The sequence below is a fragment of the Cylas formicarius genome, unplaced genomic scaffold, assembly GCF_029955315.1.
Source record: "Cylas formicarius isolate icCylForm1 unplaced genomic scaffold, icCylForm1.1 PGA_scaffold_8__14_contigs__length_24414737, whole genome shotgun sequence".
In the NCBI taxonomy this organism is placed as follows: domain Eukaryota; kingdom Metazoa; phylum Arthropoda; class Insecta; order Coleoptera; family Brentidae; genus Cylas; species Cylas formicarius.
Window position 1 is genome coordinate 11,911,575 of NW_026844361.1, and position 11,915 is coordinate 11,923,489.

Consider the following 11,915-nt stretch of genomic DNA (forward strand, 5'->3'; position numbering starts at 1 on the left):
ACTACGAACGATGGAAAGAAAAGTTAAATGGAAAAATATTTTTTATTTCATAATACCCATCAAAAATGGCCGTGTTCTAATTAAGGACATTCTTATTGTAACCTAGCAATAGTATTAACAAAAGATACAATTCCAAAAGAAAATAAGGAGAAAATAAATAGGAAGAAAAAAAGAAATTTCAAAAAATATATAGATTATTTTTTATTTTTGTACTATATGTCGAAAAATATTTTTTATTTCACAATACCCATCACAAATTTCCATGTTCCAATTAAATGCATTCTAGTTTTCACCTAATAATAGTATTAACAAAAGATACAATTCCAAAAGAAAAAAAGGAAAATTCAAAAAATATATAGCTTTTTTTGTTCTAATTAAGTACATTCCTATTTTATCCTAGCACTAGTGTCAACAAAAGACACAATTCCAAAATAAAATAAGAAGAAAAGGAGAAAGTTAAAAAATATATATAGATTTATTTATTTTTGATATTTCACATATATAGGGCGCTGTGTTCATCTGGAGTTTTATATTCTAAATACAACGCCCTATATATTATTGCATATTTGGATTCAGTTGGAAAATGTAGACATACACTGGCCAGCAAAATTAACACCCCAGTACTATACGTCGAAAAATATTTTTTATTTCACAATACCCATCACAAATTTCCATGTTCAAATTAAGTGCATTCTTATTTATACTTAATAACTAAAACCAACAAAAGATACAATTCCAAAAGAAAATAAAAAAATAAAATTCAAAAAATATATAGATTTTTTTTATTTTTGATTTTTCACATGTACTGGGCATTGTGTACATCATGGGTTTTGTATTTTAAATAGAACTCAACATACAATATACAATTCCAAAAGAAAATAAAAAAATAAATGAGAAAAATATTTTAACAAATATTTTTTATTTCATTTATTACATATTCTAATTTTATTCTAATTAAGCACATTCTTATCTTAACCTAAAGAAAATAAGAAAAAAATAACTAAGACAAATAATGAAAATTCAAAATATATATTTTTTGAAACTTACATTAGAAATAATTCGTAATGGGCAATATTTAGGCAATATCTGCAGTAAGTTCTTGTAGATCATGTCCCAAACATTCTCGACTTTTTTTTAGTTACAAGAATGGTGCTGGTGACCAATATTTCTATGAAGATGACGTATTTTTTGAACACCATAAAGAGTATAGGGAATATCCCGTTCCAAAATCAAGAGAAAGTCTACTAGAGAAAGACAACGATGGAAAGCGAGTTAGTGGTAGCAAGGAAAGGCGGGGAAAAAAAATTGACCCGATAGATCCGCGATACTACGAACCCGAACCTGACAAGCCTGCGAGGTAATTCTTTACAGTCGCAGACAGTCAATCAAGTCAAATAAAATTCTTCAACTTTTTATATTCATGATAATACATACCCAAACCTAATAGTTTTTCCCATATTTGAATTTTTCTACTTTTCGCGGTCTCTTAATAAAAAGTTGAAAAAATTTAAAAGGAATTTGAGCCACCCTGTACCCTTCCAAATAGTTTTAAATCGTGAACTTTCACAATGTTAACAACTTTTGTATTTACCGTTTTCTCATAACTTTTTAAAGCTATGAGATAATGAATTGTAATAATTTTAAGCTATGAATTATAAACTTTTATTGAGGCTTATTTTTTAAAGTCTAAATGAAGCCAAATTACAAAAACATCATAGCATTTTCCGAGGGATCTTACAAAAACCTACAACGTTCATTAACTATGTTATGTACCTATAATTTACCCTTCTTCCCGTCTAAGACTACGAGACGGAAAAATACTTTGGTTTGCAGTAAGACTTTACAAGTACCCTACCCTTGTGAATATTGGTCAAATACTAGTCAAAATCTGCGTCATCGGCCTTTATTGTAACGAAAACGTCAACAAACCAGTAGATATCGACTTAAAACGTCCTTTTTGGGTTAATAGTTGGCGATATTAATTAATTTTTCGCCACTTAATGAACTGAGAATGTATGCATCGAAATCAGCAATTCATTCTTATTATTCGAAAAATTAAATCATCAATGTCATTTTAAATAGAGTCAGAACTATTTATTAGTAATTAAACTCATTCCTAAGAATTGTTTTCCTTTCTTTTTTTACCCATACCTTAAAAATTGAACTGAGGTAGCTTTTACTTGATGTAAAATCATTTAACAAAATAAATAAGAACTAAAAGTTCAGATTTTCACGGAATTATATATTTTCACATGACAATAGCATGTCTTTATCAAATGTAATATTTACAAACTACATGCTACTATATATCGGAAAATTTAGAATGTCTCATTTTTTAATCTCCATGGCTTCCAATAAATTTAATAAAGTAGTTTTTGTGGCTGTATGTAAAATATCAAAATTGTCGTCAAAAATGTGTTTTTCTGTGTTTAAGTGGGTAGCATAATTAGAATCTAGACTATTGTTTTTAAACGCTCTTTTATGTTCGTTAATGCGTTTCTTGAAGGATTTACCTGTTTGTCCAATATAAATTTTAGGACAAGTTACGCATTTCAACATGTAGACCCCTGATTTTTGAGATTTTGGACATTTCGTTTTATTGTTTTTTAAAAATTGTTCTATTCTGTTAGTTCTAACGCAACAGTATGGTCTTTTAATGCACAAAACTTATTTCCCAGTATTCCACCTGTGGATGTGATAGATTTAGTAGATTTCACCCTCACTCGGAAACAGGTTAACCCCTGTGTGAAACAAGACTTATTAGATTGCTTAATAGTATCTTTAGACCAAAATTATTTTGAATTAAATTTACAGATTTATATGTCTAAGGAAGGTTTGACTATGAGAAACGCACTTAGTTCTTTTTTGGCGAGACTTTTATTGATAATTTGGAAAATATCATACTAAAACATCCTTTAAGTAAAAGTTTTCTATGGTGGTATAGATACGTCGATGATGTCTTTGCTTGCTTTGTTGGAACGGACAGACAATTGAATTCTTTTTTAAATTACATTAACTCATTACATAATAATATAAAATTCACTATCACTAACTCTATTAATTTTTTAGACTTAACTGTTACGAAAACGCAAAAAAAATTAGATTTTTCCATTTACCATAAACTTTCACACACGGACACAGTCATACATAACGGCTCAAATCACCCTTATACACCCAAAATGGGTGCATTTCACTATTTTATACACAGACGTCTTAATACGCCCCTATCAACAGAAAATTACAACAAAGAACTTAATATCATTAAACAAATTGCACCGAACAACGGCTACAATTCATCCATTATCGATAAAATTATAAATAACAAACAAATCCAGACAACAGTAAAGTCGATTTATGCGAAACCTAATACACAACCCGAACAATTTAAAACAATTACATAGATAGGAGAACAAACTGAAAAAGTTTCAAAACATTTGTCAAGATGTGGTTAAAAAATAACTTTCAGAACCAACAACACAATAGGAAAAATTTTAAAAAACAAACAAACGAAATGTCCAAAATCTCAAAAATCAAGTGTCTGCAGGTTGAAATGAGGATCTTGTCCTAAAATTTATATTGGACAAACAGGTAGATCCTTCAAGAAACGCATTAACGAACATAAAAGAGCTTTTAAAAACAATAGTCTCCATTCTAATTATGCTACACACTTAAACAAAGAAAAAAACCTTTTTGACGACGATTTTGATATTTTACATAGAGCCACAAAAAGCAGAAAATTAAATTTATTGGAAGCCATGGAGATTAACAAAATGAGACGTTTAAATGTATTGCCTAACGATCAATTAGATTTAAATACCTCTCCTTTATTGAACTTAAATTCTCACAACAATATTAATTAAGGTTTTATTGTCATTTTTCGGTATATATAGCAGGTAGTTTGTAAATATTACATTTGAGAAAGACACGCTGTTGTCATGCGAATATATATAATTTCGTCAAAATCTGAACTTTTAGTTCTTATTTATTTTGTGAATAGTTTTTTATTCATAGATGGATTGATTGATTACATAGCAAGCAGTGACAAAATATTTACGGTTATGAATAGCATTAAAACATTGAGATAATAGCAACACACAGCATACAATTCGCAAATTGACGAATTATTCTTCGCAGTTGTTCGCAATTTCCCAAAAGAAAAGCCTATCTTTTTTTCCGTACATATATGTTTAAAAAAGTGTGTTTCTAATTAATACACACCATTTAGTGAAGTTGCATATAAAAACTCCTGAAATTTTTGATATTTTGATATCATTTTCACTTACTGGCATTTTTTTTTTTCATAATCGCAACAGTGGCTGAATTTATTTTTTAATGTTTTCTACTTCCGCTAACCAAATAAATATTTGAGTAGAAAACCATTGTAAATTTATAAAAGTAACAATCCCTTTATACCAAAAACAATTACACATCTTTTTTATTCCACATCATACCAAGAAACCAATATCTTTAATTTTATATGGAAAATATGGTTTGTACTTAAAATTTGCTCTCGTTATTCACGAAGTGTGGAAGTTAGCTTTCTACTAACTAATAATCTTTAGATAGAAAACTGCGAAAAAATGCCAGTGTATCTTAATATTAAGAACTAATTCTTCCTTTGTCAAGGCCCAGAGCGAAAGAGAGGGAGCTTGATCGCTATCGCGGTGAAACGGACAGGCAATATTTCGAAGACTCCGACGCCAGCAGGGTTCGAAGAAGCGCCCAGTACCGTCAAAGGACACCATCTCCCGACGAGATCAAAGTAGCTCTTCGATCATTGGATCATATAACTCAAGTTGCACTTTGTCGTACTTACAGGCACCCCGCGACAGATTCAACGATGCGAAAGAGAAATTCCTGCTGATGGAGAGGGAACGGCTGCAGCAGGAAAGAAGAAGACCGGAGCCGCCGATCTCACCCACGATCCACAAAGACAAAGCTCCGGGTTACCTTAAGAGGAACCAGAGCATGGCGTATGGTTCGAAGGACCACTTGAGGAGGTCTTACGACGAAAGGTACCTTCTCGATTGGTTTAGTCGCGACACGTTTTCTGCACTCTTTTCGTTTAAGCTACTTTAACGATCGAAGTCGCGTTGATGAGTTCACATGTAAGCCCGCATCGAGACACACACAGGATGATGCGCGCTATAGGGAATATAACGACAGAGATACGCCTCTGGATAGGTAAGTTTTCAGGTGATTCATGGCGAAGATTTACTCAAAAAAAAACATTGAAACTAGGTGTTGCCGTCGTCTTGGAGGGTGTGACTTATTGATTGCAACAAAGCACGGAAGCTTAATGATTTTTTATGGAATATTGCTTAAAAAACAAGCACACATTTTAAACACATTTGAAACCTTGCAATGAAGCGTCACCTACTTAAAATAAACAAGCTAATTGTTAAGGTTATGACTTATTAAATGCACCAAAGTACTGAAGCTTGAATGTAAATATTTTTTCTGAAATATAACTAATATAAAATAAAATATGGTTAATTTAGCACACAATTAAAATACATACATTTACAATATAAACCCTCTTACAGGTTATGACTTATTGAATGCAACATAGCACGGAAGCTTAGCTTGACTGTAAAGATTTTTTCTGGAATATTACTCAAAAAAAAAACAAAAACAAAATGTGCTTCCTTAAGCACGCATTTAAAATATTGAAACTAGGTTTTCTAGTCGTCTTAGAGGGTGTGGCTTATTGATTTCAAGAAAGCACGAAAGCTTGGCTTAACTGTATGATTTTTTCTGGGATATTACGCAAAAAAAACGAAATGTATTCAATTTGGCATACATTTACAATATAAACCTTCTTACAGGTTACGACTTATTGAACCCAACAATACACTGAAGCTTAGCTTGAATATAAATATTTTTCTGGAATATTACTTACAAAAACCACAATATGGTTAATTTAACACACATTTAAAATATATACACCTACAATATGGACCCTTAGTTCAATATTCCTCTTACAGTTTATGACTTATTGAATGCAACATAGCACGGAAGCTTAGCTTGACTGTAAAGATTTTTTGTGGAATATTACTCAAAAAAAAAAAAACAAAATGTGCTTTCTTAAGCACGCATTTAAAATATTGAAACTAGGTGTTCTAGTCGTCTTAGAGGGTGTGGCTTATTGATTGCAACAAAGCACGAAAGCTTGGCTTAACTGTAATGATTTTTTCTGAGATATTACGCAAAAAAAACGAAATGTATTCAATTTGGCATACATCTAAAATATATACATTTACAATATAAACCTTTTTACGGGTTACGACTTATTGAATGCAACAATACACTGAAGCTTAGCTTGAATATAAATATTTTTCTGGAATATCACTTAAAAAAAGCACAATGTGGTTAATTTAACACACATTTAAAATATATACACTTACAATATGGACCCTTAGTTCAATATTCCTCTTACAGTTTATGACTTATTGAATGCAACATAGCACGGAAGCTTAGCTTGACTGAAAGAAAATAAAATATGGTTAATTTAGAATTTAGATCCTAGTTAAATGACTTATTGAATAGAACATAGCGCAGAAGCTTAGCTTGGCTGTAAAGATTTTTTCTGGAATATTACTCAAAAAAAAAAACAATAACTAAATGTGCTTACTTAAGCACGCATTTAAAATATTGAAACTAGGTGTTCTAGTCGTCTTAGAGGGTATGGCTTATTGATTGCAACAAAACACGGAAGTTTGGCATAACTGTAATGATTTTTTCTGCAATATTACTCAAAAAAAAAAACAAAATGTGGCTAGTAAAGCACACATTTAAAATTAAACATTACTTAAAATAAACAAGCTAATTGTTAAGGTTATGCGTTATTGAATGCAACAATATACTGAAGCTTAGCTTGACTGTAAATATTTTTTCTGGAATATTACTTAAAAAATATCAAAATATGGTTAATTTAACATACATTTAAAATATACTTACAATATGGACCCTAAGTTAAATATTCCTCTTACAGGTTATGACTTATTGAATGCAACAAAGTACGGCAGCTTAGCTTGACTGTATACATTTTTTTCTGTGAAATTACTCAAAGAAAACCAAATGTCGTTAATGAAGCACATATTTTAAATAAAAAGCCATGTATTCTTAGAGCTTATTATTGAATGCAATAAAGCACGGAATCTTAGCTCGACTGTAAAGATTTTTTCTGTAATATTACTCAAAAACCAAAACAAAATGTGGTTAATTTGGCATATATTTGGAACCTTGCGATAGAATGTCATCAGCTTAAGATATAGAATGAAATTGTTAAGGTATTACCTTATTGAATGCGACAAAACACTAAAGCTTAGCTTGAATATAAAGATTTTTTTCTGGAATATTACTCAAAAAAAGAAACAAAAACCAAATTTCATTAGTTAAGCACATATTTAAAATATAATAATGGGTGTAATAGTATTCTTAAAGGTGATGAAAAATTCCATTCTTCAGATTCTAGGGAGTTTTTAGATAAAAAAAATATAATACCAAAATTAAAATCAATGTTTCAGCATTGACGTGAGACCCAGAGATTTGTTTTTTCGCAATCCGTAAACGATTCGAATTTGTCCGCAGATATCGAAACACTGACAAGTTCGACCCAAAACGGAGGTCCATGTTCTCTTTGATCGAAGAGGAGCATAGGAAAAATTCCAACGAGATCGCGAAAGAGCTGAAACGGAGATCGTATATGGAGGTGAACGCTAGAAGTTTCGACGGGGAATCCGTCAATTTCCGCGATAACGAACGGGATACGAAAAACCGACACTTCGACGATTTACCGGAGTCTGACAGGTAAGGGATTGATAATTTTCCGTCAGGGAAACCACCCGGGAAGTACTGCCTGTGGGAAATACTAAGGAAATATGGCTGAAATATGAGGATATATCACGAAATATGGGGGAAAGTGGGGCAATATGCTGGGAATATTGGAGATATATTTGAAAATATGAGGAAATGTTATGATATATGAGGGAAATATTTGGATAATACGAGCAAATACCTCGAATTTTAGAAATGTAAGGTAATACAAGGAAATACGGCGAAAGATATGGAAAAACGGAGAAATATTTTGGTAATACGAGAAAATACAGCAAAACAGGGAAATTCAAAGAAATATTTTTATAAAATAGGAAATGCAGGGAAATATGTGAGAAAATGCAAGGAATTACCTCAAAACAGAGATATACTATGAAAGTATTTGGGTAATACGAGGAAATACGTTGAAACATATTGAACATTGAATTGGTAATACTAGAAATATTTTTATAAAATGACGAAACGCGACAAAACGTAGTGAATTGAGGGAAATATTGTGGTAATACGAGAAAATACGGCAAAACAGGGAAATTCAGAAAAATATTTTTATAAAATCAGGAAATTTAGGGAAACATTTGGGTAAATACAAGACAATACCTCAAAACAGAGAAATACGATGAAATTATTTGGGTAATACGAGGAAATATGGCAAAACAGGGAAATTAAGGCAAATATTTTTATGAAATGACGAAATGCGACAAAACGGTGAATTCATGGAAAACATGGAAATTCAGTGAAATATTTCTATAAAATGACGAAATGCAGGGAAATATTTAGATAAATACAAGGAAATGCCTCAAAACATTGAAATTCGGTGAAATTCTTAGGGGTAGTACGAGAAAATACGGCGAAACAGGGAAATTCAGAGAAATAATATTATAAAATGAGGAAATTTACCGCAGTTAATTCAGGGAAATATGTGGATAATACGAGGAAATACCTCAATATTAAGAAATACGGTGAAATTATTTGCTTAATTCGTGTAAATGTGGCGAAACATATCGAAAAACGGGGAAATTTTTGGGTAATACGAAAAAATACGGTAAAACAGGGAAATTCAGCTAAATATTTTTTAAAAGGAGCAAATGCGCCAAAACATAATAAATTCAGTAAAACAATTGAATAAGATGAGGAAATACCTCAAAATTCAGAAATGCGGCGAAACATGGAAAAACGAGGAAATATTTGAGTAATACGAGAAAATACGATATAAGAATAGAGGAAATACGGTGAAACCTAAAGAAATGCAGGGGAATCTTTGTATTATACGAGGAAATATGTCAAAATATAGTGAAATATTTGAGTACTATGAGGAAATGCTGCAAAAAAGAGGAAAATTTAGGAAATTAGATAATGCGAAGAAATACTTCAAAATATAAAGAAATGCGGGCACATGTTTCGGTAATACAAGAAAATTCTGCGAAACATAAGCAAATAAGGGGAAATATTTAAGTGAGACAAGAAAATACCGCAAAATATGGGGAAATTTAGAAAAATATTTAGGTAATGCGAGCAAATACGTGGAGATATAGAGAAACGCTGTCACATATTTAGGTAATACGAGGAGATATTGCCAAAATTAAGAAAATTAGGGGAAATATTGGGGTAATACGAGAAAAATGCGGCAAAATATAGAAAAAATTCAGGAAATTATTTGTGTAATGCGTGAAAATACTGCGAAATATAAAAAAATACGTCAAAATATAGATAAATATTGGGAAATATTTTAGTAGTCCGAGGAAACACTCCAAAACATAGGGAAATATTAGTAATATTTGGGTAATTAGGTAAAATATAAGGGAAATTGAGTGAATTAATTTGATAATACGTGGAAATACGGCAAAATATTTGGGTAATATAAAATAGGGCGAAACATAGGGAAATTCTGGGGAATATTTTGGATTATACCAGAAAATACGACAATATGTAGATAAATATTCAGAAATATTTCAGTAATACGAAGAAGTACTTGGTAATTCAGTAAAACATTTATAAACATTTTGGGAGATAATTTCCACTGGTAATTTTCATTTCCGATTTTTATAGATCACGATTTTACAGGTACAACCCGCCGATTGTCGACAACTATGCGAAATCTTCGTTGAACCTAGACAAAACGTCCGACGGTAAATACGACCCGAAATTCGTGAAACATCCGCAGAAATTCTTCAAATCGGTGCCCGCTGGCTACAGACACAGCTACGCAGAACCCAAGCTGAGGATGGAAAAAGGCGTGAATAATAAGTACTACGCGGAAATGTTGCAGAGGACGAACAGCACAGCTTCGAATTCGAATGCTAGGGTCGGAATAGCCAGCGTGAAGCCTTACTAAGGATTTGGGCCATACGCTCAATATTTCAAATGGACGTATCCATTCTTTTACATTATACAGGGTGATTCGCGGTTGATGGAAGGTCAGAATTTTAATCAAGATGAAATAGCGTCTTTTTTTTTAATTTTTAATTATCGACATATTTACCAGTTAAGTAGGTAAGAATGTGTGCTAAATTTGTATTTAGCAATCGGATGAAATACGACGAAAAGTAGTGAAATTTAGGGAAATGTTCGGAGAATACGCGGAAATGCGGCGAAATGTAGGCAATCACGTTGGAATATTTAGGTAATACAAGGAAATGCGTAGAAATATAATTTTAAATTCTTTCCGAAGAACTCAATTTTTCATTATTTACTCACAAATTTTAGAAATAATTTTTACAAAACTGTAATTTTTTATATTTTGCTTTATTAATTTTTTGAAACATGAATTTCAATTGAAATTAACAAGCATAATATTTACATCAATGAGTAATACGAGGAAATACGGCTATACATGGGGAAATTCAGAGAAATATTCGGATAATAAGAGGAAATACGCCAACGTATGGAGAAATACGGGGAAATATTTACGAATACAGTGAGACATAGGGAAATTCATGGAAATATTAGGATAATGAAGAGAAATACCGCGCAACATAAGGAATTACTTGGAAATATTTAGGTAATTGGGGGAAATACGTGGAAATCTAATTCGTTTTCTGACTTTTTTAAAACTAGTTTCGTCGTTTTTTCCAGCCGGACTTTCCGAACAATTCTATTTTTGATTAATTATTCAATAATTTTGGAAATTATTTTTATCAAACTATCTTTTTTTTAATTTATAATAAACATTAATATGTAATACGAGAACATAGGGAAAAACATAAGGAAATTCAGGGACATATTTGGATAATACGAGGAAATACGTCAAAATATACAGAAATACGGGAAAATGTTTATGTAATACGAGGAGATACCGAAAACTGAAATCTTTACCGATAAAAAATCTCACCATCAACGGCGAAACACCCTGTGGATTATAAATAATAATAACAATAGCGAAAAAGACAACGAAATTCAGACGGTTTCACACTGCTAATTGGAAATAATAACATAATCAGAGGCGTTCTGTACATATTTTTGTACCGGCATCAACTTATTATTTTGTCTCTGTATATAATAATTTAAATTTTGATTCGTGTTTTTATTTTTTTATACTCTTTGTTTGTTTATTTTAATTTTTAATATATATGGATATTATTTTTTGCATTTTAAATTCTATCGAAATGAAAAATAGGTGTAGGAAAGGATTATTGTAAATAAATTTGTTGAATTTTATTTTAGTTTAATGTGGAGTCGTCAGTTATTTAATACAATATAGCTTTTATATTTTCTTTACTAATATTTTCTGATAGCTTTATCTCAATTGTACGAAGAGGCATTTTTGAAAGTGTAGGACGAGCCGGTACACGGTATTTTTATATTAATAACGAAATAAAACAATTTTTTATGCAAACGTGTTTAATTGTGACAGTAACAAAATTTCCTGGGCAACCAACAAAAGTAACCAGTTCATCTCTAGTGGTGAATCCTCTTTAATACCAATTGCAGAATATTGATAATTTTTGTTCATTTAAAAAAATAAAAAGAAATAGACAAGACAGTAACTGACCAAAAGTGACCAATCTGCATTGATTGGGGGTTGCCCCTGAATGTTGCAGGAAATGGATTTTCCGCTTTTATTTAATAAAACAAATGGACAT

General features: G+C 31.1%; 1 protein-coding gene across 2 annotated transcripts in view; it reads left to right on the top strand.

Moving 5' to 3' along the window:
- LOC132706393 (uncharacterized) overlaps positions 1-11,645 on the top strand; it is a 79,622-nt gene extending 67,977 nt beyond the window's left edge. For both annotated transcript variants that reach the window (XM_060677712.1, XM_060677713.1), the window contains exons 9-14: positions 1,139-1,357; positions 4,627-4,762; positions 4,819-5,015; positions 5,071-5,184; positions 7,594-7,812; positions 9,898-11,645. In XM_060677712.1, coding sequence (XP_060533695.1) covers positions 1,139-1,357; positions 4,627-4,762; positions 4,819-5,015; positions 5,071-5,184; positions 7,594-7,812; positions 9,898-10,168 — 1,156 coding nt within the window. In that variant the 3' untranslated portion in view covers positions 10,169-11,645. The remainder of the gene's footprint in view (positions 1-1,138; positions 1,358-4,626; positions 4,763-4,818; positions 5,016-5,070; positions 5,185-7,593; positions 7,813-9,897) is intronic.
- The last annotated feature ends 270 nt before the right edge of the window (positions 11,646-11,915 follow it).